The sequence below is a fragment of the Leuresthes tenuis genome, unplaced genomic scaffold (genome assembly GCF_036924035.1).
Source record: "Leuresthes tenuis unplaced genomic scaffold, fLeuTen1.0.hap1 SCAF_16, whole genome shotgun sequence".
Lineage (NCBI taxonomy): Eukaryota > Metazoa > Chordata > Actinopteri > Atheriniformes > Atherinopsidae > Leuresthes > Leuresthes tenuis.
In genome coordinates, this window is record NW_027325370.1 from 32,000,515 (window position 1) to 32,026,352 (window position 25,838).

Here is a 25,838-nt window from a genome sequence, read left to right on the forward strand (position 1 = left end):
TTTTTGAACAATGAGGACATTTATTGATAAATTACTGTACAATCCCTGGTAGTATAGTAACACAAATACTGGAAGTGTGTTCTCCAGTGTTTTATTGCAGTGTCTGTGCTGTTGAGTGGAGATCAGTACAGTCTCAGAGGAATTCTCCTCTTCTCACAAAAAAAAATCAGGAAGGGGAAAAGAGTGAGGGAAAAAAAAGTACTTAAAATGTTCCATATAAAGATTTCTGTTAAAAAATAGACGGCGGGTCTTTTTTGTAAATCAGTAGTCGGAAGGAAGCGACAACCTTCTTTTGTCCATTTGTTTATAACAGGAGTGAAATGGTTGATCCAGCAAACGAGAAACAAGAAACAAACAAATCAAAGTGTTTGCAGCAGGAGATGGAGGGAGCACCCTGTGTTTTCCAGTTGAAAGGGTGAGAGATGGACAAAGAGACAGAACAATGATCCATCTTTTCCTTTTGCCTTTTCATCCTTTCTGAAGAAGAGGCATAAAAAGGGGATGATGTGTACAAAAGTCCACCTTCAACTGGCTCTTAAAGGTGAATGGACAGACACGAGGAGGGGCAAAACTGTTAAAAAAAAAATCCACTAAGAGTTCATGGCACAATTGAATGTCGCTCCTACTGAAATGCATCAGATTCTCCCAAAGTAGTCGTGTACATCTCCACTTCAGCATCTCCCAAAAATACTTCCCAGGTTGTGTTCTCCATTAAGTTACTGCTGAAATTAAATATAGGGAAAAGTAGGGAAACGCAGCAGAAATGAGTGATGAAAAGAAGGTACACAACACAAAAATATATAAAACAAGGAGTAATAGATGGATGGATGTGGCAGGAAAGAAAGCAAAGAAGACGTTGAACGATGAAAGTTGAAAAACCCTGAAGAAAAGCAGAAAAGTTCCTTCTTAAACGTGGAAACACGAGTATTTTGAACCACCACTGATCTGAGTTATAAGTTAAATGTTATTATTATTACTAATTGTTTTCTTTTAAATATTGTCTTTTTTTAAAGTTACCAATACATTTTAATGTAATGCTGTTTTACTTTGAAGGCTGTTGACAACATTTTTATGAGGACAAAAAGTGAAGGGATCCACAGGCAAAAAAAACAAAGGGACAAAGGGATGACAGCGAAAATACATAAGAAGGGACTTGATTAAAGAGATATGAACTCAAAAGATAGGATGTCTTAGCAACACTACAATAAGTTCAGGGTGTAAGGAAGAGAAAAAAGGAAATAAAATCTTGGCAGTAACTGGAGAAATATGGCACTTGGAGAAAAGAAGGAAACAGGTGGCAAAGATGGGAAAGATTTAGATCGCGAGGCGTGTTCGATAGAAGAGATGAAAATCGTCTGGTCACAGTCCTGTAAATGCAAGATGGGAGGAGGAGGACGTGAAGGTGAAGTGGGACTAGGACTCTGATGAGGTACGGGAGCTGCTATGAACAAGCAACTTGTAAATGTTGGAGGAGAGGAATCGTGGGTAGGAGTCCCTGTGCATCAGAGTGTAGATCTGCAGCTGGGCATCTTCAAACGTATAAGGTGTCGGGTCCTGCATCTTCTTATTGATCACCTCTCGAACCCGGGCATCCAGACTCACCTGACGAGAAAATTGAGTTTAGCGAAGTTGAGACTTTGAAAATAAGAGAGACACACACAGTACATATGTGTGAATATATATGTGTGCATATAGTGTGTATATATGTCCGGTCCTGTACCACAGCCCCCTCCTGACTAACCGCTAAGTCACATGCACATGTCACATGTCACATAGACGCTTTGCCCCTCATGCACCCCCACCCTCCCACACTCCGCGTTTCATCCACACCATACACTCCTTTCATTGAGTAGACCCTTCTCCACCACCAGAATCTCAGGACATTCACACCATCAAAACTATCATTTCACATAGACAGTTAAAACCCAGAAATATTTTTAGACTCAAAAGTGTTTTTAATATTCCCTTAAAATGCCACGATGAGCGCACGTTCAGCACTGACATCAAAATGGCTTTACTGAACGTGCGCTCTCTTTTAAACAAATCTTTTATCATAAATGTTTTAATTTTATATAAAAACCTGGACAGTATTCTCCTTACAGAGACATGGCTTGGCACTGATGCACCTGTTGTTCTCACTGAGGCTTCCCCACCAAATTTTAACTTTCTATTTTCTACTAGGGGAGGCTAAATGGGGGAGGAACTGCATCAATAACGCAAATCACAATGTCCTCAAACAAGGTTCCTTTTAACCATTAACCATCATTTGAGCATCATGTCATTGTTTTTAGCAGCCCTCCTATTCTTTGTATAACGGTCTATGGACTACCCCAGTATTCCACTTCTTTTATCAGTGAATTCTCTGATTTCCTATCAATCATTCACACCACCTACAACAGGATTTTAATAACTGGCGATTTTAATCTACACGTTGACAACACCTCGGACCCAGTATCCAGAGAATTTTTAAAGCTCTTAAACTGCTTGGATTGTAAACAGCATATTTCACAGCCGACCCACACCAGAGGACACACCCTGGACCTGGTCATAACCTTTGGCCTGTCCGTGGATGTGTCCTCTGTTGTGGACCTGGCTGTGTCTGACCACTACTGTGTGTTTTTTAACATCACCAGTTTTAATCAGCGGGAGGCCCCGGTGAGAACGGTGAGGAAATGCTACCTAACTCCTGAAGTGGCTGCAAATTTTATCCAGATTTTACAGAGCACTCCTGCAGAGATTTTACCAGCACCTTGTGATTTTATGGTTGACAATTTTAACAGCAATCTTAAGTCAGCGCTGAACTCAGTGGCTCCTCTTTTAACAAACGCAATTAAGACAAAACCTACACCACCATGGAGAAATGAGGAAACAAAAAACCTGAAAAGAAACTGCAGGAGTGCTGAATGGAGATGGAGAAAATGAAAATGAACAATTCATTATCAAGTTTTACGCCAACAACTCAAAACCTACAATAATACAATCAAACAGGCAAGAATTTCCCACTTCAAAAACTGATCTTTGACAATAAAAACAATACCAAATTCCTCTTCTCCACCATTGATCTTTTAACTAAGAGTGATTTTAGCAGATCCCACAAAACAACATCAGATACTCTCTGTGAGGACTTTGCAGACCACTTCAGGAGTAAAATTGATTACATCAGATCCAATCTTTTATCTCAACAGTTTTTAGCCTTCACCACACCTGGATCATTGCTTTTACCTGAGGAAACACTGGAGAGTTTTACCCTGGTTGATGCGAGGACATTTGGTCGAGTCTTCTCCCGGGTAAACCCTACAACCTGCCTTTTAGACCAAATTCCCACACCGTTTTTTTCTTTGAGGAACAGCTTTTAAACATTGTGAATTGCTCTCTCCAGACGGGTGTCTTCCCCACCTCTTTTAAAACAACGGTGGTGAAGCCCCTTCTGAAAAAGAGCAATTTAGACCTGTATCCAACTTACCATTTTTAAGTAAAATATTTGAAAAACTGGTTCTTAACCAAGTAAATGATTTTTTAAACAGAAGTATCAGTCTGGTTTTAGGAGGAAGTACACAGTACTGAGACAGCCCTTTTAAAGATTTTAAATGATACCAGGTGAAACTCTGATAACCACAAACTCACAGTCCTGGTACTACTGGATCATGTTCTTCAGGAACCCGTGAGACCAAGGGTGGGGTCCCCCAGGGGTCAATTTTAGGTTAAATTTTTTTTTAATCTTTACATGCTTCCCCTCAGAGATGTCATCAGGAGGCACGGCATCAGCTTTCATAACTATGCTGATGATACGCAACTGTACATTGCCGTGTCTCTTGATGACACAGGGCAACTTGATGCCCTTTTTAACTGCATTTTAGATATCAAGTCATGGATGGCTCAGCCAGGACAAAACTGAGATTTTAGTCATTGGTCCTGAAGGCCAGAGAGAGAAACTTTTAACAAAATTACAAAATCTTAAACCATCAAAAACTGTAAAAAATCTGGGCGTGATTTTTGACTCTGAGCTTAGTTTTATTCCACATATTAAAAACATAACAAAGATAGGTTTTTACCATCTTAAGAATATAGCCAGAGTCTGCCCGTTTCTCTCTCAGGCCAGCACGGAGGTGCTGATGCATGCTTTTATCGCTTGTCGTTTAGATTACTGTAATGCCCTACTCTCTGGTTTTCCAAAAATGAGCATCTTTAATCTTCAGCTACTCCAGAATTCAGCCGCACGAGTGCTGACAAGGACCAGAGGGCGGGAGCACATTACACCAGTTTGAAAATCGCACCATTGGCTCCCCGTACGTTTCAGGATCAATTTCAAGGTTCTTTTGCTCGTTTTTAGATGTCTTAATGGTCTTGGGCCTTCTTATTTATCTGACTTACTTTTACCATATCAACCCTCACGGACCCTGAGCTCTTCCGGCACTGGCCTTTTAACAATACCACGTGTTCGATCTAAAACACATGGGGAGGCGGCTTTTAGTTATTATGGCCCCCGATTGTGGAACAGTCTGCCAGAGAATCTCAGGGCTGCAGAGACTGTTGATGTCTTTAAAAAGAGACTCAAGACTCACCTTTTTAAATCAGGTTTTTATTCTATTTTATTGATTTCCTTTATTCCTTTTAATCAAACTTTTTATTACAGTTTGATTAACAGTTTATTTTACGAGCTGAAAAGCATTTTATCTATTTTGTTCATTTTCCACCTTTTTATCTTATTTTACTGTTTTAGTTTTTCAGTTTTTAGCTCCAGTGTCTCCTCATGGGGGCCTACCACGCTGGGAGCTGTTTTTGGTCCACTGACGGGGGGGCTGTCCTGCGGGCTCTGGCCTGGGTGGCTGGAGGGCTCTGCACCTTGGTGTGGGGCCTCTTGTCTGCCCGGACTATCTCTGTGGCGCTCCCTGTAGTCGTGGCCCAGGAGCCCTCTCAGTGTGGTCGGCCCCCAAGGGTGGCTTTTTCCTTGCCTTAGGTCTCGGTGCCCGGCCATGTCTCTGTCCGATAGGTGCAGTGGGTCTGAGCTTGTGTGTTTGTGCGTGCATGTGTGCGTGTCTGTGGGTGTGTGTCTGTATGTCTCTCTGGGTATTTATGCGAGTGGGAAGATTTATTTGTTTATTTATTTGTTTGCCACTTTGTGTTGCTTTTTAAGTATGAAAGGTGCCATATAAATAACATTTGATTTGATTTTATATTTGATTTTTATATGTATTTCATATGTATATATCTATATACATATATGCCATTATATACCATTATACCAACCTGCCATATGTATATACATATACATATATATGCATGTATGTATGTATATATATATATATATATATATATATATATATATATATATATATATATACACACATATATATATATACACACACACACACACACACATATGGCAGGTTGGTATAATGGTATCATTGCTGCCCCTGGTACAGAAGATCAGTGGTTTGATTCTAACATGAGCAAGAGACAGAATTGAAGCCATGCTGACTCATATGTATAAATGAATGATAGTGTAGGCCTGGGCGATATGGGAAAAAGTCATATCACAATATATTTTTTTGTATATCAGTCGATATCGATATATATCGGGTCCATAACTTATTTTCCACTGTGCTTATTGTTAGCGTCTTTTGCAATACAATAAACTACTGCATTTGTAATATCACGGTGCCTCACGGTGATTTTTGTCAAAAGCCATGGCACTGGATAAAGCAGACTCTATGGTCTTCTGTTGCTGCTGCACAGGCTTTGTTATTGGGGGAAGATCAGCACTTGTTCCAGGCTGTGTTTGTAAAAGTTTGCATTCTCCGTGCTCAAACGGGTGGCGCTGCTTCAGGTGATGAAAAAGATTGGTGGTATTCCCTGTCTTTGTCAGAACATGTGCTCGACATAATTTGCAGTGCACACTACTTCAAAAAAATAAAATACCTTCACCAAACTTTTCGGGCACTTCTTATCAACAATGTCATCAACAATGTCATCCAGCCACATGATTGGTTCAGTGCGATGCAACTCTCGTTGTCATTCCCTGAGGAAAAGTTATTCCTCGATAGCTATCGTTATATTGCCCAGCCCTACGATAGAGTGGAGAATCTCACATTGTTGGAATGCTACTATTCTTCCTAGTGAGAAAGGAAATGTAGATATTTCGAAACCCAACATCTAAACTCACTAGAAACAACAATCAAAGGTAGAGAGAAAGATGCTATGGCAAGGTGAAGCAAGGACGATAAGTCAGTGGATACATGGATAAAGATCTTTGGTAACCTTTATACCTGGAGAGTACGTGGCTCTTTGCCAAGGCTAAGAGACAAAATACCTTCTGAAAGTTTGCTCGAAAATGTGAATGCATCACTAGATGCAGCACTACACACCAAACCTGCAGTGATCCTAGAGATGGTTGGCTAAGAGATGAACAACACAAGCAGCGAGCAGTAAGGGGGCAGCACGAAGGTTGAAGGCCAAGCTCAAGGCAATACGGAGGGAGGGCAGCCAGCTATTAGAGCTTCAAAAAGGTACAACGAAGAGGGACCTCCCTAAGAAATACAATAAACTTTCCAAACCTGAGGCACTGGAGACTGCGAAACAATGACTGGCTACCAGCCTTAGAGGGTACACTAGAGAAGCTGAAGCCAGGAAAATAAATGGAATACTCTCAAATGAACCATCCAAAGTGGCTCGTCTTCAGTGACAGGGTAGTAAGATGAGAACAGACCTGTCCAGTGCTGAACCTGAACAAAACTGGAAAAGCATATGGGCGAGAGAATCATCACCATGGCTAATGGATCTGACATCTGACCACAGCAGTCACGCAGAACAGGAAGCAGTGACCTTCACAGTGACAGAACAGACCCAAGAAAGAATCTCAAGAGTGTGAAGAACTATACCAGGCCCTGATATGATACACACTTACTTGCTAAACAAACTAACAGGACTCCATTAATACCTAGCAGCACAGATGAATCAGGTGCTAATGGGTGGGGTGGTGGGACCCACCCTGTTTAACATAAATCTCAACAGTCCTGATCATGAAAGATCCCCAGAGGGAGGCTGTTCCCTCAAACTACTAGACAATAACCTGCATCTGTACAACATGGAAGCTCCAGTCAGGCATCATGCCGCCTCAATACATCGGATCCCACTGGAAAATGGCAACTACAAGGAAGCCACAAGGAAGTCAACCACAAACAAGTACCTACAAAGAGTAAGACAGGTCCTGAAGAACCTGAATAAGAACAAAGTCCAAGCCAACGGCACCTACACCCTGTCAGTCATCAGATACCCCCTAACATAATTACCTAGCCAAAAGAGGAGATAGAAGCCACTAATATCAGGATAAGAAAGTTCCTGGAAAGCATGGAGGGTTCCATCAAAAATCCAGCACCCTGAGATTGTACACTAGGCGGAAAGAGGGAGGTTGGGGGCAACTGAGCATCAGAGCCACTATTCAGGATGAAACAACAAATATCCAGGAATACATAAGGGAGGTGGGAGAGGCAAGGAGGAAGAGTAGGAACTGTCATGGAAGGATAAACCTCTGCACAGCGTCTACCACCGTCAGACTGAAGAAGTGGCTGATATCAAGAAGTCCTATAAGAGACTAGAAGAGGCTGGTCTAAGTATGAAGGCACTAATCATCTTAAGATGCAGCTTAAGAACACCACAACAGCAATGGAGGCCAGGGTGGCGGGAATATTCTGCAGGAACATCTGTGCTGAGTATGGGTTGGAAGTCCCAAAGTGAATGTAGGAGATATCTCCAAAGGTAGTGGAGAACGACTGAGCTAAGATCCTGAGGAACTTCCAGATCCAGACTGATAATCAGGTGATGGCTAACCTACCATACTATAAGCTTGCTAATTTCCCTCACTGACTGCCTCATTTCCATGTGAAAAACACTGATACAGAGCAGGTTTCATACAGAGAAACAAGCACATCATGATTTCATTCGTAAAACCGCAACTGTACAGTAAATCAGTCCGTGTACTACAGTAAATTAGAGGTGGACCCATGAACTTATATTGTTGTTTTGTCATTAATCAGCCTGCAAAGAGGCATGGCCATACACAGTTACCACCAGTAGGGTACTAACACACATGCACTCAAAGTGGCCCTGCGGCCTCCACACAAGCAGATATTTATAGAAAGACAAGCTTTTTCTTATGTCTCCCCTCTGCTTTTATTCAGGGAGGACACACACTCAAAGAGAGATAGGCAGTGTACCAAGGTCAGATAGCCAGGCATGCATCCTCTCTGCCAAATACGCATGTGTGGATGTCTCTGTGTTTTAGTGTGTGTTGGTACTGCGTGTGTGTGTCTATAAAAAGCCTTAACTGCCAGAAGGTGATGAGAACAGCAATTTATAGCTTCCTGTAAACACACACTGCATACACACTTATACATGCAGGCAACTGTACATAAAACCATGCCAGTATCTGAACATGCCGACACTGAGGGACACGGTAGTGATCAGGTCTCTGGCGTTCTTAAATAGACCACTGTTAAACACACTTATACAGACATTAAACCGGGCCCAATAAGTATACTCCCCACTACTCACAGGAGAAAATAAAACTGAAACACATTCACTGTGTGTATGTCCAAGACAGTTTATCTAACTTTATAGATAATCCCAGGCTCAATCATTACGACTTGTATTTCTTACGGTGGGTGTCTGAAAGGCATGTAATTAAAATGAAGATTAAGAAGCAGCAGAGTACTTGAAGGGGTGCTTAGAACATTTAGTTCCTTCCAGTTTAAAAATGTTGGACAGAACATCAGGACGTACTCTGTGAAGCTCCAACTCAAACGCTCTTTATTTTTTTACATTATTTATATTCAACCAGCCATCATAATCCTGGAGTTGGAACTGAAAGCCCTTATGAAATGTAACCTTTAATATTTTATGCCAAAAAGCATTTTCTGTAAAATGCTAATAATAATAATGATAATATTAATTCTGACATTCTGGATCCTTCAGATGATTGAGTATGTAAATAGATAGTTCTTAATCATTGTAACTCTTTACTGAACATTTTTAAAGCCTTACATGGTGGGCCTAAAATTTCTGTAACTGTCACGATGTTGGTCATCATCTTTGGAATATGCTCAATAAATCTCATGACAATATATCAGTTTCTTTTGTACGGAAATGTATTTCATGATGGGAATGATGATGATGATACGATAGGAATTCAATAATCATTAACAGTCTGAAAACATAACACACAAACACACACACCCACACACACTCACACAGCACTCAAACCAGAAAGTAGTCCCTGGTATGACTTTCATTTGGAAAGGGGAGGTGAGACGTAGGCTGATGTGGTGCACGTTAGTAAAGCCTACGTGGTGCAGGTTTCATGCACATGCCAGATTTAAAGTTTGACTACTTTAAACACAGCATGTTGTAAAACCAAAGCCAATATGAGAGTATAAATGCTGTAAAAACAAAGTTCATTTTGAATGTCAGAGCTCCTCACTCTTACAATGTAAAAATCTTACAATGATCTCAAAACTCACAATTTGATAACGATGAAGTAATGGCAACATTCATACAGAAACTAAGGACAGACATTTACAGTAAACTTGGTGATATTTGCTGTGATCGGACTAAAACTTGCAAAACCAACGGAATTGTGCTTCAGTGCAAGAAGTGTTACCTCAGCTTTTTATGAGCCAATCTTACCTCTTTTGGGGACAATATAGAAATGTAGTTTTCATAAATGGAATGTGCTTTTTCCTCAATGACACTCTTGTTAACTTCCTGTTTGAGGTCTTCACAGGCCAGCCAGAACAACATATTCTCCTCACTGTATTCAGTTCGAAGAAACTCTCGGAAAACGTTTCGACCTGCAGGGTTTCTCATCAGCTTGTCAAACGATTGAGACCAAAGCCGAATCTCCTCCACTGAGGGTTTGGTGCTGAGGGAGGAGGAGGGAGAGATTTAGTTTGTTTTGGTGAACATCTTGGCACCTGTGAGAGACTTTCTAAGACTACGGTCACACTGCAGTTGTAAATGACCTACCTTCGCTCATATGTGACACATATCCAATTTGCTTTTAACAGTGTGAACAGCACAAGTCACATTGAATCTGACATTTTCGAATCAGAATCAGGCCACTTTTAAATGTGGTACTGAATCGGATAGTATCTGTTTTTTTTTAATGTGACCACAGTCTGAACAGCCAGGTTGCATTTAATGTGACTTTGACGTCATTCTGACCCACGCTGCACTGCTCCCGTCAATCGCCCCAGCACACTGGGGGAAACCCCACCTCTGCCTGAAGCCTCGCAGCACCTCCTGGAGATCGTCTGCCTGGGGTAGTTTAATATAGTCAGGCATGAGGACCTGGTGCACAGCTTTGCAGAAGTCATGCACAATAGCGCAAACGGAAGACTTTGTGATGCCAAACAGGTTGGCCAAGGTGCGGTAACCCACCAAGACCAGCAGTGTGAACGTAGCCTAGAACAGGTGTATAAAAGAATATGACACGAACATTTTCTCTGTATTGCAACTGTAAAAGATTTTTAGAAATTCTAAACTTAAACAGCACTTAATAGTACATGAATCCATTATAGAGATGAACATGTTTACATTAAAATGCACAAGGTCACACAACAACTTTTGCTTTTATCATAGTAATTAGTCTATGTCTCAGAGTAATAAATTCAAGCAGGATCTTGTTGGATTGTTCTGAAGCATTCACCTTCCCACAAAACTAAACCTGATGACTATGGTGTTTTTCTGTCACCAACTGGACAAAACGTCCAACAATAAACATTTCAGTTGAAGACAACTGGACTTGGAGTGTGTTTATATTCAGGAAAAACTACAAAAATAATGTGGTCTATGGAACAAACCAACAAGATGAAACAGATTCTGAGAACTAGATGGAGGTAAGGGTAGTCAGACATACTGATGTAATCACAATGCTCCAAGGTGGCTCACTGGCCAGCGGAAAAGCAAATGGGCTCTGAAGCTAATAATAATACAGAAAAACAGCGCTGAATTATGGTAACAAACGGTAAGTTTCATTGTGTGGAAAAGACTGGGATCATTCTTTTGTGCAAGGGAACATCAGACTTGACTTAAACATTTCTTTCCCATTTTTTAAAAAACAAATAAACAGATATAAATGTACTGAATTACTTGATAATTGTGCACCAGTACAACAATCTTAGTGTAACTGGTTCAGTCTGCAATTAGGGATTCAAAATCCAATGTAAAAAAAAAAAATGATAAAGCTGAAATTGAGAAAAAAACAATAGCTTCACTAGGTTGGATGGTAGACTTTCAAAGTAAATAGCAATCAGATCTTTATATAGTTTAGTTCAAATGGGAATTAGATACATTACAAAAGCATCTGAACAAAACAATAGCTTCTCTAGCTTCGTAAAAAATAAACGAAAAAAACAGAGGTAGTCCCAGCTTAACAAGTAAGTTGCCCACTTGGATGAATCCCAACGCCGGACAGGGCCAACAGGGGGAATTTTTTTTTTTTTTAATCAGCTGATGTGGATTGGCCGATTGTCACGATGCCCGATCTCAAATTTTCTTCGATATCAGTACCGATATCCGATCCAAATATCGGATCGGTGCAACCCTACTGAGAACTTAATATATTTATTACAGCACAGCCAAAAAACCTGCTGAAAACAACTTGGACTGTTAAGAAAACCTCTAAACACTGTGATGCTCTCTCTCTCCTTTTTTGGAATCCCATGAAAAAAGTAGTTCTTGACTGTAACAGATTATTGAAAAACCTGGATTACAAATAAGCCTCCTTGGCAGAGAACTAAAATGACTCCAACTCACCAAGCTTCACAGTTTGGTATGATTTCCATCTTGGTATCCTGTGATATTCTCTTCCTCCTCCGTTTCTGTCTCTCCTCTTCATTCCTGATGGTGAGACTGACATGATAAGTGCTTTCAGACAAGAAACACACACTTACACAAACACACTCGACCACAGCTTACCTAGAAGTAATTGCTCAACAAAATGTAAACAAAAGTACAGTTGAGCACGATGACTAACCGCAGCTCTGTTAACAGTAACAGACGTATCCACTTTCAGTGTGTGTGAGTGTGTGTAATACAAGAGTGAGTTATGAATACCTGGTTTACCTGTGGGACATAATCACTTCATGGCTACTGTCTGATTACTGTTCCTACGTCTTTGTGTGTGTATCTTGGTTGGGTTTTAAACAGATTCTCTACTGTATGTACAGTAATACCATTTTCAATCAAGATAAAGTCACACATGGAAAGAAAAACCAAAACGTACAACTATAGAGCCCACAAATAAAGCAAAACTTTGGGTACAGCTGACTGGTACATTGAATCTATTTGATCTACTTGAGTTGCTCATGTTTCCTACAGCATGTTTCTGATTCTAGCTGAGTTTATTGCAAATGAAGACCAGATTAAGTCACTTAATGAAAGGCACAAAGCTGAGCATTTTCAGTAAAATTAGGCAAAGTCTTTTCTGATGCTTACTGTATAATCACAACCCTTTTCTGAGTGAGCTGGGGTGCTCAGTCTGGCCTACCAGAAATACAGTGGGTCATTATTTTCTCTTTAACACCTTTAAAAGCTTAGCAAAAAGATGATGCAAAGTAAAAGCATCATTTATAATGGATGCACAATGCACAGAACTATAAAACTACTGTTGACAAAAAAAAACACCTTCTGTTATTCATAAAATTGACTTAAAATACTTACATGTTCACTTAAAGGTCTCTTATTTCATTTGTAGGTCAAATAAAACACTTGGATATTTGACATAAAAATGATTGCACTGTGCATTTTGGTGGCACTTTCTCTCTAAAGTTCAAGCATCGATTTGATTGTCAGTATGAATTCTAACAATAAAGTGTGCAGATAGATTAGACCATAGCCTCGTTAGACCACAAGAGGCTTGCCTTGAGCATATTGACACAATCATGCATGCAAGGAAACTAATGAGCATAGTTATCTTAAGAGGACAATCACTACATCAGATACATTTAGAAGTATTTAATATTTTACACCATTGATTCTTTAGTGACAAACAAAGATAACGCAATAATTCAACTTTGTACAAAGCAGTTGTCTGACTTTATAACAACAAATCTACAGAGTCACCAAGCAAGGCAATGCACGTAAAAATGTCGTCTGACTGCCTGCTATTCCATGCAATCAGCTAGAGTATGTCTTTTGTCAGAGGCTGGTAAAAATGCCATCATTAAGGGGATAGCGACATTTATATGGAAAAGACATGCAGTCCATTAGTGTTATTTCAGGGTAGGGGTTTCAGTAACATGTATTGGGACTGGAACCACAACACAAAGTTCCAAGTTGTACAGCAATCTTATCACATAAAGAGTTTTTCATTAGATAGTACGGTACAACACTGTTTGACTCAAGATGGTTCCTCAGTGCTTCATTTTCCATTGTAGATGGTAACCTCTCAACATGGGAGGCATCTGTTAGTGACTGCTCGGTGACGCAGAGATGAAACTCCCAACTTCCTCGTCTGTGTTTATTACATTACACTTAGCTTAGCCGACATTTTCTTCCTAAATGAATTACAAGTGAGAAGTGTATAGTGGTTATTGGAACTGAGCGAGTTTGACTTTTTATTCAGAGAGGTTTGAAAATCATTTGAAAGATTGTTCTGTCAAGCTATACTCGCTTGCGTTAAAATGCTTGAGTATTCACGTATAGTCATGCACACAATATGTGATCCATGAGCACAAATGAGATATCTGTGATTTATATGAGAAACTGAGTGCTGGACTTTGAAATGACTTATAGAAGTGTATCAGTGTGTGTCCACAGCTATGGAGACGTTGTGTATGACAACGGGTGACGATCTGCTGAGCAATCAGCAGTGTTTCCATGTCACCATGTAGTATTGGTTTGACTTGTTTGGAACCTCGTCCGAGGTAGCTGCTATCAGTTAAGTGGTTCTATTAGCAGGGTAAACATAAACTTGCTTTACGATGACATCACTGGCCACATGTTTATGTGGTGGTCACAGCTCACTGCATTTCTGAATTTCAGACGAATGTTGACACACACAAAGTTGATTAAACAAAAGTGAATCCCTTGGAAAAGTGACAGCCAGTATTACCAATTATTTCTGGAGCAAAGGCTGATAAATTCACAGATTTGACTCTACAAAGTCAAATTCCCAATTGTGTTGCTCTCACATGCTTTTCTGTTCTTGTAAAGCAGTGAAAGAAGCTTGAGATTGTATCTGAAGAGTGTTCCATCAAGACCAAGTGTTCAAACGCAGTCTATTTGAAAGCTTTGTCAGACAACTGATCTGCTTATGAGCACATCTTTACATTCACTGCCAAAAGTGTTTGCTCATCTGCCTTTACACGCATATGAACTGAAGTGACATCCCATTCTATTTCTTAATCCATAGGGTTTAATATGACGTCGGCCCACCCTTTGCAGCTATAACTGCTTCAACTCTTCTGGCCAAGCTTTCCACAAGGTTCAGGAGTGTGTTTATGGGAATTTTTTCAGAGGTTATGACTCTGTGCAGGCCAGTCAAGTTCTTCCACACCAAACTGGCTCATCCATGTCTTTATGGACCTTGCTTCCACAAAGTTGGGAGCATGAAATGGTCCAAAATCTCTTGGTGTGCTGAAGCATTCAGAGTTCCTTTCACTGGAACTAAGGGGCCAAGCCCAGCTCCTGAAGAACAACCCCACACCATAATCCCCCCTCCACCAAACTTTACACTTAGTACAATGCAGTCAGACAAGTACCGTTCCCCTGGCAACGACCAAACCCAGACTCCTCCATCAGATTGCCAGATGGAGAAGCGTGATTCGTCACTCCAGAGAACGCGTCTCCACTGCTCTAGAGTCCAGTGGCGGCGTGCTTTACACCACTGCATCCGACGCTTTGCATTGCACTTCGTGATGTATGGCTTGGATGCAGCTGCTCTGCCGTGGAAACCCATTCCATGAAGCTCTCTACGCACTATTCTTGAGCTAATCTGAAGGCCACATGAAGTTTGGAGGTCTGTAGCCATTGTCTCTGCAGAAAGTTGGTGACCTCTGCTCACTTCATGGCTGAGCTGCTGTTGTTCCCAATCGCTTCCACTTTGTTATAAAACCAATGACAGCTGACTGTGGAATATTTAGCAGCGAGGAAATTTCACGACTGGACTTGTTGCAAAGGTGGCATCCTATCACGGTACCACGCTGGAATTTACTGAGCTCCAGAGAGCGACCCATTCTTTCACAGATGCTTGTAGAAGCAGTCTGCATGCAGAGGTGCTTGAATTTATACACCTGTTGCCATGGAAGGGACTGGAACACCTGGATTTAATTATATGAATGGGTGAGTGAATACTTTTGGCATTGAGTGTATTTAATGACTATTCAAAGAGAAAGTTGGGAAAGGGCAGCATGACTCAAACCTCTCTCTGGTCTGTCAGCTGCCATGTGACAGCTGCTGCTCCTCTTTCACCTCTCCGTTAGACCGGTGGTATCGTGGCTGCGTGAATGCAAGACAGCGAGGATGCCTGCTCCTTCTCATTATGAAATGACTGATACATATGGGACAGGTAGATCCCGCCCTTGAGGGACAGCATTGGAAACTCTTCTCTATGAAATATTAACGGATTCTTCAGAGAGTTGTAAGATTTGTTGCTTGTCGTTTTGGAAGAAAAAAAAAGTGTCAGGTCTCTGAAAAGTACCTACGTCTGGCAACAAATTTGTCAATTGGCAACACTAGTAAAAGCCCTGCGACATATTGCTGCCAGACATCTTGTCCCCCCTCTACCTGAAGTTCTTAACTCCTGTCTTTTTAAGGCCCCGCATCCCAAGGGACCAGTCTGCTCTAATTTGTCAACGGGCAAAACTGGCAAGACAACTTCAAGGCAGCTACTCTCTGTTTGAGCTAGCCAAATGTAGCAAACAAACCAAAATATTGTGGAAATGATTTTCTATGTGATGTGGACAGGTAAAGAAGGAGAATGAGTTATATTGGAGCAGACTTTGGGCTTTGGTACTTTGCAAACCTTTTTATACATAAAATTGTTAAAAAAAAGGATAACATGACATTTTTAACTTTAAGGATGCGCACAAAGACAGATTCCCTAAGCGGATGATCTTTGTCCCCAAAGTTTATGACTCACAGAAGTGGTTAAGTATATATAAATAATGAATTAGCCAGCTAGATTCAAGTTGTATTAACAAGTTGAGTGTACTTCACAGGTCTGCCTCGGCTAGTGTGTGTTTGTCTACATTATAAAAGCACATGTTAGTTTGTGTGTGTGTGCTTGTGTCTTACCATGAACAGCTGCAACAGCAGCACCAGCAAAAGCAGCAAGCATTGGGTTGCTGAGAATTCTGAGCAGTGGTCATGCCCTGCCCCCCTCCTGTTCCACTCAGAGCTGAGGTCTCGCTGCGACCTCCTCCCATGGCCAGCTCAACCCCCCGCTCGGCCGGGATCGGACCTGTGTACTGTGGAGAGACAGACATCTACTATGATTCTCAGTAACATCACCATACCTACACTACAGTGTACACCAAAAGCAGGGCTTCAGAACACAGACAGGCACATCATACACTATATGAGCAGTCACCTGTTCACACATAGAGTTCACAGCTTGAGATTCTTTGCAAAAAGTATGTCGTGATAAATGCTGTGTTTAGTTTTAAGAATGGCAGGCGAGGCATGCAGACTGCTTCTACAAACATCTGTGAAAGAATGGGTCGCTCTCAGGAGCTCAGTGAATTCCAGCATGGTACCGTGATAGGATGCCACCTGTGCAACAAGTCCAGTCGTGAAATTTCCTCACTACTAAATATTCCACAGTCAGCTGTCAGTGGTATTATAACAAAGTGGAAGCGATTGGGAACGATAGCAGCTCAGCCACAAAGTGGTAGGCCACATAAAATGACAGAGTGGGGTCAGCAGATACTGAGGTGCAGAGTGCGCAGAGGTCACCAACTTTCTGCAGAGTCAATGGCTACAGACCTCCAAACTTCATGTGGCCTTCAGATTAGCTCAAGAATAGTGCGTAGAGAGCTTCATGGAATGGGTTTCCACGGCAGAGCAGCTGCATCCAAGCCATACATCACCAGATGCAATGCAAAGCGTTGGATGCAGTGGTGTAAAGCACGCCGCCACTGGACTCTAGAGCAGTGGAGACGCGTTCTCTGGAGTGACGAATCACACTTCTCCATCTGGCAATCTGATGGAGGAGTCTGGGTTTGGTCGTTGCCAGGGGAATGGTACTTGTCTGACTTCATTGTGCAGAGTGTAAAGTTTGGTGGAGGGGGGATTATGGTGTGGGGTTGTTCTTCAGGAGCTGGGCTTGGCCCCTTAGTTCCAGTGAAAAGAACTCTGAATGCTTCAGCATAACAAGAGATTTTGGACAGTTTCATGCTCCCAACTCTGTGGAAACAGTTTGGGGATGGCCCCTTCCTGTTCCAACATGACTGCGCACCAGTGCACAAAGCAAGGTCCATGGACATGGATGAGCCAGTTTTGTGTGGAAGAACCTGACTGGGCGAGACAGAGTCCTGACCTCGATATAACCTGATAGAACACCTTTGGGACGAATTAGAGCAGAGACTGTGAGCCAGGCCTTCTGTCCAACATCAGTGTCTGACCTCACAAATGTGCTTCTGGAAGAAAGGTAAAAAATTCCCATAAACACACTCCTAAACTTTGTGGAAAGCTTGGCCAGAAGAGTTGAAGCTGTTATAGCTGCAAAGGGTGGGCCGACATCATATCAAACCCTATGGATTAAGAATGGGATGTCACTTCAGTTCATATGCGTGTAAAGGCAGATGAGCAAACACTTTTGGCAGTGAATGTAAAGATGTGCTCATAAGCAGATCAGTTGTCTGACAAAGCTTTCAAATAGACTGCGTTTGAACACTTGGTCTTGATGGAACACTCTTCAGATACAATCTCAAGCTTCTTTCACTGCTTTACAAGAACAGAAAAGCATGTGAGAGCAACACAATTGGGAATTCCATGGGATGTCCATCAAGTTCATATACGTAAAAATACCCCCTTTTGTAAAATGTAACCCCCCCTTCGAGCAGTTCGTCTTCATAAAAGGTGGAGAGCACAAGAAACTATTTGAACAGAAAGGCCTTTTGCTTTGGTATCATTACTTGGGTCCCACCTCAGAGTCCAATACATGCTAATTATGAAAAACTCTCATGAAAAATATCATTTCTGAAAAATGGACTTAGATGGCAGGGAGAGGAGAAGCAGAGACTGAAGAAGAAAGAGAGATTTGTCTGAGAGATGAAGTAGTACCAGCACATTTCATGGACTTGAGGGCAATTCTTTGCAGTGTAACCTGAGGTTCGAAACAACAGAAAACTGCTCATATATTTAGATTTAAATTAAAAAGACCTAACAAGATGTTAAAACAAAAAAATGATTCTGTTTTACCACATTTCCTTTTAACTTTGTTCCTACAGTGAGAGGGATAGAGCAAGTGGAAGACTGTTGCCTCGTGTTAGTCAACTTAAAACAACAAGACAAAGTGAAATAACTAAATGTTAATGGCGGCGTTAGGAGGCAGCAAAATATACAGAGACAAATAGAGACATAAGTTGTTTAGAACAAGGTTATAGTCAAACAGAGGTATGTGGAAACAAGAGATTTCCAAATGAACAGAGAATTGAAGAAAAGAACAAGAAACGCCATGTAAAACAGAGGAAGTAAAAGAGAGTGGGTATGGAGACAGACCAGACAATGTGACGCATCATGTGAGCTGTGATCACACACACACACACACACACACACACACACACACACACACACACGCGCCTTCTAAAACAGGTTTTTCTCCTACTGGTTTGGGACTATGGATCAAAATCAGTTGTAGGACATTTCAAAGGGTTCTGAGTTAATATTACTTAATATATATCTAATGAATATGTAAAAATAAATACTAATTTTATGCAACTTTTTACTTTTAGGGTCCATGTTCAGTAGCTTACCTACTGGTTGATCAGTAACTGTTTCAGTTTTCTTCGGATTCCTAACACCTGATTGGTTACCCTGCACATCAAGTGAAGCCAAATCGATTCCAGATAATGGACTGATGCAGAGCTAGTGAACACATTCCTATACACTGGGAAGCGCTATTCACTTCTGTGTTGGTTTAGATCCTCTATCAAACAAAACTTTATTTGCATCTTCTGCTAGTTCTAAAATGTATCTCACCAACTCCCGAGAAAGTTCATCAATGCTCTCCAAGCATGCTACTTCAGACCCAGACCAAAGCAATGGATCAGACTGGATTAGTGTTAGCCCCGCCCACTCACTTTGATGGGCGAGTTTGGCAGATAAAATAAAATAATGATGCACTGCAACACAAGGAGTGAAATAATTAATTAAATAGTGAAATAATTGTTTATGTTTTTTACATGAAATTAATTGGTATTCTAATGAATTAATGATGCATTTAAATAATTATTTAATAATTTATATATTTAATTCCAATTTTCGTTCATTACTGCCACATTTAAGTAATTATTTAATTATGTATTTATTTTATTTTATTTAATTTTGGCACTTTAACTGCTCCACAAATCCATTGAGATTTAAACAAATATTTTAAATAAATAGAGTTTATGCCAGTTTCATTTCATTACTGTTCCTTGCTGATATAGTTAAATAAATGAAACAATATGGATTATTTTTTGGGTGGGGGGGCGAGGAGGTGATGTCATCTCCGCTGTTCTCTATCTCCAAAGCTGGAGCTGTACTGCAGTTGTGCACCTTCAATAGTTATGCATGTGCCTTTTGCATGCATGAGGAAAGCAGTCTTCAGCTAAACAGACTGGTCATCTTTTTTTGACTGCACAAAACTGTGTTCTTCCTTATGCATCCTTGTGTTTAGAAATGACTCTGCAGGCAGTTGCTGCATGGAAACAGAGAGGTCAGTGGTGTGGACACACACATGTGACCGTGACACACACATGTGGTCGTGACACAGCAGTTCAGGGAAGCACATGCCACGTTTCTGGTGTAAAGCTGGAGTAAGAACAGTTGGAGTCCATCTAATAGTTCAAGTAAGGTTTAAAATGATGCTGTTCATTAAACATGGATATGCGTTTTTATTAGGAATTATAAATTATTTTCATGGACTTGATAGCTTCAAGCTGTTTTATGTCTTATGCTCAGTCTTATGTAATTGATTTATCAAGTTTTTCTGACTTCTGCACACTTTAATTGTTGATGTACTCACTCACTTGAGTATCAAACTATTTTGCATCCAGTTTTTAAGCCAACTTGTCAAAATGTGACATCGCTGAGGAAAGGAGCCATTATAGTTACAGAGAGAGTAAGTGGGAGTGTGGCAGAGCTCATGGCAGGAAAACCTTTTTATCTGAAACATATACAACAACAAAATAACAGCTTGTCACAGAGAAAATGTTGCTGTTTGTTTGGCCACTCACGGCACTACATAGTGCAGTTTGGGCTGCATGGGTTACAAACAAGAGCTAACTGCTGACTGCATACCAACATCAACAACAAAAAAAAAGAAGACACAAAAATACAAACACATGCATGAAAAAAACACACACGAGGTCAAGCACACGCTTTGTTGGGTAATTCCATGTTAGTAGCATCAGTATTGAACTCCAGAGCGTGCAAATGCAGTAATGATTAAAATATATGAATGAAAGCAGGAAACTACAACGTCTTCACATAACAAAAGCTGGTAATCACAGACTCCGATTCATTCATGAGGTTTTGTAGGAGCAACGCTTGAATCAACAGTTAGGTGACATACAACAAACATCTAAATTCAGTTTCAAAGTAGGAAAATCTCATTTAACATCACATCCATTTTTTTATTTGACATGTTTTAATTGTCTCAAATGTTTTTGATGATCACCTTTTAAGATACTGACAACAATTAAGGAAATATCCTCTCAATCCATTTTCAGCAGAGTCACAATCCCACATGATCCTGGAATAAACATTATGATGAGAATACATCGATAACTATCATAATCATTGTAAAAATATACAATTACAATAACAGTAAAGATTGTGGTGAGTTTCAATTGCTGCAGCTTATTCTGACATGTTTGACAGGTTCCTGCAGCCCTTAAAAACTGTGTAGAACGGTTTTTACTGATGTGGAACAGTGAGTATAATGATTAGCTTTTTAAAAAGGACATTCACCAAATATAACAACACATACGAGCATCTGTTTTCTTATCAAACAAACATGAATGCAGTGGAGAGTAAGCACCACCTCATGCGGTGCAATCTCCAACAGGTCTTGAATGCACTGGACTGGCAAAATATAGAACTGAGAAGCCCAGACCACAACAAACAAAGAGTCTGACTTGATTCTGTGCTATGATCCACCACCATAATGTCTTTACAAAGGAAATGGGACACCTTCAAAGATCTTTCTCCAATGGCAACATTTTATACCTTGTAAACATGTAGAAATTGTGTTTTTTATGCTGCACATAAAAAAAAACTGGGAAACATGTTAGACTGACTGAAAAGCAATACAATTTAGGATTGTTAAACTCAATAAATGTCTGGTAACAAACCCTCACCTCAACACATCTATGTTGACCAGACATAAATTATCTGAGCAAGCAAGTAGAAAAAGGTTCATTAAAAGGTTAAATTCATCCATCCATTTTCTAGACCTGCCTAATCCACTTTAGGGTCGTGGGGGGGGCTGGAGCCGATTCCAGCTGTCATCGGCCGAGAGGCGGGGTACACCCTGGACAGGTGTCAGTCCATCACAGGGCCACATAGAGACAGAGACACAGGAAGAACATGCAGACTCCACACAGACAGAACCAGCCGGGAGCTGAACCTGGAACCCTCTGCTGTGCAGCGATGTTGCTAACCACCACACCACCGTGCAGCCCCAATTAAAATCAATTCAGTTTCATTCACATAGTGCCAAATCCCAACAAATGTCATCTCAAGGCACTTCCAGTTAAAGGTGGGTATGATGTCAAAGGCAAATTTTAAAAATGTGACCAAATTAAACACTTCGGCTGCAACATAAGTCCATCGAGTGAGGTGCAAAATTCACACAAATTGATACTGCCTATGAAAGTAAGGGACAGGGGAAGTTTCAGGGTCATGGTGACCTGGGGCACCTCTCCTTAATTCCTCATAAACAGAGCTTTTGAGGAGAAAACACAGAAAACAGTCATGTGTGTCATTGGCAGAGTATATAACTATTGACAAAGAGAAAAACATTTTGAGTGCATTTATTATCAGCCTGTTTGATCTCAAATTCTGATGTTGTCTTTGATTATTTGTTTTCTATGCTTTACGTCCTCCAATTACATAAAGAGAGCATTACATTACAACCCTCCGTCTGAGTGCGCCACAGTTTCGGATAATCCCAGCTTTCTGAGTTAATAAGGCAGGTTTATTACCTAAAACTACGGTGTTCCTGAAGTGCAAATCACAACGGCAAAAGAAAAAACACAACGGCAAATCAAATTTTGTACCAATTTTTTTTTCTCTAAACTAGGAGGCCTAAATTTATTTTTACTTTGTAATTATGTTGAAAGAAATCCCCTCAAAACGATCCTACTTTCATGAGCAGATTCTTCTTTCTTGGTCATTGAGCTACAAACATAATTTTTCCCCAAATAGATACTAAACATGGAACAATATTGGTATGAAGTTCCAAAATGAAGATGAGTTCTTGATAAACTGTTTAAGCCAATTTATTTAGGAAGTATTATTCAAAGTGTAAAAGTCTAAAAAATGAAGGTCACCATTATCATATGAGTTCATTATTACAGATTTTTTAATATAGTGGTTTTTGTTCCTCCATATAAATGTAATAACATCTTGTAAATATCTTTTGAGACCTTTTTGTTAACATTTAGGGCTAAAGCAGCATGTGAGATGGGATGTTCGCATCAAAATATTCATTAATAGCAGCGTGTACATTGTCACCAGCAGCGCTCATATTTTGAAAACGTAAACCACAGTCCTTCCGGTTTAAAAGACAGAACAATCAGGGACGATTCATGTCGCCTGAGGGTACCCACCTTTGATTTGCTGTTGTCTTTTCTCTTTTGCCTTTGTTTTTTCTCTTTTGCCATTGTTCTCTTCATGTGCCGTTGTCGTTTCTCTTTTGCCGTTGTTTTGTATTTATTCGCCTTTTATTCTCATTTGCTGTTGTAGTTTGTCTTTTGCCGTTGTTTTTTTCATGTGCCGTTGTGTTTTCTTTTTTGCTGTTGGGTTTTTTGATATGTTGTTGTGATTACTCTTTCGTCAGTGTTTATTGATTTGTCGTTGTCGTTTCTCTTTTGCCGTTGTGATTTCTCTTTTGCCGTTGTTGTGATTTCTCTTTTGCCGTTGTGTTTTCTATTTTGCTGTTGTTGTGTTTTCTCTTTTGCCGTTGTTGTGTTTTCTCTTTTGCCGTTGTTGTGTTTTCTCTTTTGCCGTTGTTGTGTTTTCTCTTTTGCCGTTGTTGTGTTTTCTCTTTTGCCGTTGTTGTGTTTTCTCTTTTGCCGTTGTGTTTTCTCTTTAGCCGTTGTTGTGTTTTTTCTTTTGCCGTTGTTGTGGTTTCTCTTTTGCCGTTGTGTTTTCTCTTTAGCCGTTGTTGTGTTTTCTCTTTTGCCGTTGTTTTGTATTTATTCGCCTTTTATTCTCATTTGCTGTTGTAGTTTGTCTTTTGCCGTTGTTTTTTTCATGTGCCGTTGTGTTTTCTTTTTTGCTGTTGGGTTTTTTGATATGTTGTTGTGATTACTCTTTCGTCAGTGTTTATTGATTTGTCGTTGTCGTTTCTCTTTTGCCGTTGTGATTTCTCTTTTGCCGTTGTTGTGATTTCTCTTTTGCCGTTGTGTTTTCTCTTTTGCTGTTGTTGTGTTTTCTCTTTTGCCGTTGTTGTGTTTTCTCTTTTGCCGTTGTTGTGTTTTCTCTTTTGCCGTTGTGGTGTTTTCTCTTTTGCCGTTGTGTTTTCTCTTTTGCCGTTGTTGTGTTTTCTCTTTTGCCGTTGTTGTGTTTTCTCTTTTGCCGTTGTGTTTTCTCTTTAGCCGTTGTTGTGTTTTTTCTTTTGCCGTTGTTGTGGTTTCTCTTTTGCCGTTGTGTTTTCTCTTTAGCCGTTGTTGTGTTTTCTCTTTTGCCGTTGTTGTGATTTCTCTTTAGCCGTTGTTGTGTTTTCTCTTTTGCCGTTGTTGTGATTTCTCTTTTGCCGTTGTTGTGATTTCTCTTTAGCTGTTGTGTTTTCTCTTTAGCCGTTGTTGTGTTTTCTCTTTTGCCGTTGTTGTGATTTCTCTTTAGCCGTTGTGTTTTCTCTTTAGCCGTTGTTGTGTTTTCTCTTTTGCCGTTGTTGTGATTTCTCTTTAGCCGTTGTGTTTTCTCTTTAGCCGTTGTTGTGTTTTCTCTTTTGCCGTTGTTGTGGTTTCTCTTTTGCCGTTGTGTTTTCTCTTTAGCCGTTGTTGTGTTTTCTCTTTTGCCGTTGTTGTGGTTTCTCTTTTGCCGTTGTGTTTTCTCTTTTGCCGTTGTGGTGTTTTCTCTTTTGCCGTTGTGTTTTCTCTTTTGCCGTTGTGGTGTTTTCTCTTTTGCCGTTGTGTTTGCTCTTTTGCTGTTGTTGTATTTTCTCTTTTGCCGTTGTGTTTTCTCTTTTGCCGTTGTTGTGTTTTCTCTTTTGCCGTTGTGTTTTCTCTTTTGCCGTTGTTGTGTTTTCTCTTTTGCCGTTGTTGTGTTTTCTCTTTTGCCGTTGTGTTTTCTCTTTTGCCGTTGTGTTTTCTCTTTTGCTGTTGTTGTGTTTTCTCTTTTGCCGTTGTTGTGTTTTCTCTTTTGCCGTTGTGTTTTCTCTTTTGCCGTTGTGGTGTTTTCTCTTTTGCCGTTGTGTTTTCTCTTTTGCCGTTGTGGTGTTTTCTCTTTTGCCGTTGTGGTGTTTTCTCTTTTGCCGTTGTGTTTTCTCTTTTGCTGTTGTTGTGTTTTCTCTTTTGCCGTTGTTGTGTTTTCTCTTTTGCTGTTGTTGTGATTTCTCTTTTGCCGTTGTTGTGTTTTCTCTTTTGCCGTTGTGTTTTCTCTTTTGCCGTTGTGGTGTTTTCTCTTTTGCCGTTGTGTTTTCTCTTTTGCTGTTGTTGTGTTTTCTCTTTTGCCGTTGTTGTGTTTTCTCTTTTGCCGTTGTTGTATTTTCTCTTTTGCCGTGGTTGTGTTTTCTCTTTTGCCGTTGTTGTGTTTTCTCTTTTGCTGTTGTTGTATTTTCTCTTTTGCCGTTGTTGTATTTTCTCTTTTGCCGTTGTGTTTTCTCTTTTGCCGTTGTTGTGTTTTCTCTTTTGCCGTTGTTGTGTTTTCTCTTTTGCCGTTGTGTTTTCTCTTTTGCTGTTGTTGTATTTTCTCTTTTGCCGTTGTTGTGTTTTCTCTTTTGCCGTTGTTGTGTTTTCTCTTTTGCCGTTGTGTTTTCTCTTTTGCTGTTGTTGTGTTTTCTCTTTTGCCGTTGTTGTGTTTTCTCTTTTGCCGTTGTGTTTTCTCTTTTGCCGTTGTTGTGTTTTCTCTTTTGCCGTTGTTGTGTTTTCTCTTTTGCCGTTGTGTTTTCTCTTTTGCTGTTGTTGTATTTTCTCTTTTGCTGTTGTTGTGTTTTCTCTTTTGCCATTGTGTTTTCTCTTTTGCCGTTGTTGTGTTTTCTCTTTTGCCGTTGTGTTTTCTCTTTTTTAGACCCTTGCATTGCATTATTTGTAGTTCCAAGTGAAATGTATCAACATATCAGTACAAAAAAAAGGGGCCTCAATCAGATAATACTGCCACTTCTAAGCCCAATCAGGAAGTGACAAAATTGTTTTATCAAAGTATCGTTGTGTCATTGATGGAAAATATGTTGGTCTGGATCTCACATC

General features: G+C 40.3%; 1 protein-coding gene across 4 annotated transcripts in view; it reads right to left on the reverse strand.

The window, feature by feature from the left end:
• Positions 1 to 25,838, reverse strand: part of rgs19 (regulator of G protein signaling 19) — a 59,051-nt gene continuing 33,213 nt past the window's right edge. For 3 of the 4 annotated variants that reach the window (XM_072367902.1, XM_072367904.1, XM_072367905.1), the window contains 4 exons: positions 16,294 to 16,466; positions 11,812 to 11,907; positions 9,682 to 9,916; positions 1 to 1,602 (listed from right to left, as the gene is read on the reverse strand). In XM_072367902.1, coding sequence (XP_072224003.1) covers positions 1,414 to 1,602; positions 9,682 to 9,916; positions 11,812 to 11,907; positions 16,294 to 16,466 — 693 coding nt within the window. In that variant the 3' untranslated portion in view covers positions 1 to 1,413. The remainder of the gene's footprint in view (positions 1,603 to 9,681; positions 9,917 to 11,811; positions 11,908 to 16,293; positions 16,467 to 25,838) is intronic. The other variant, XM_072367903.1, reaches the window with a different exon arrangement.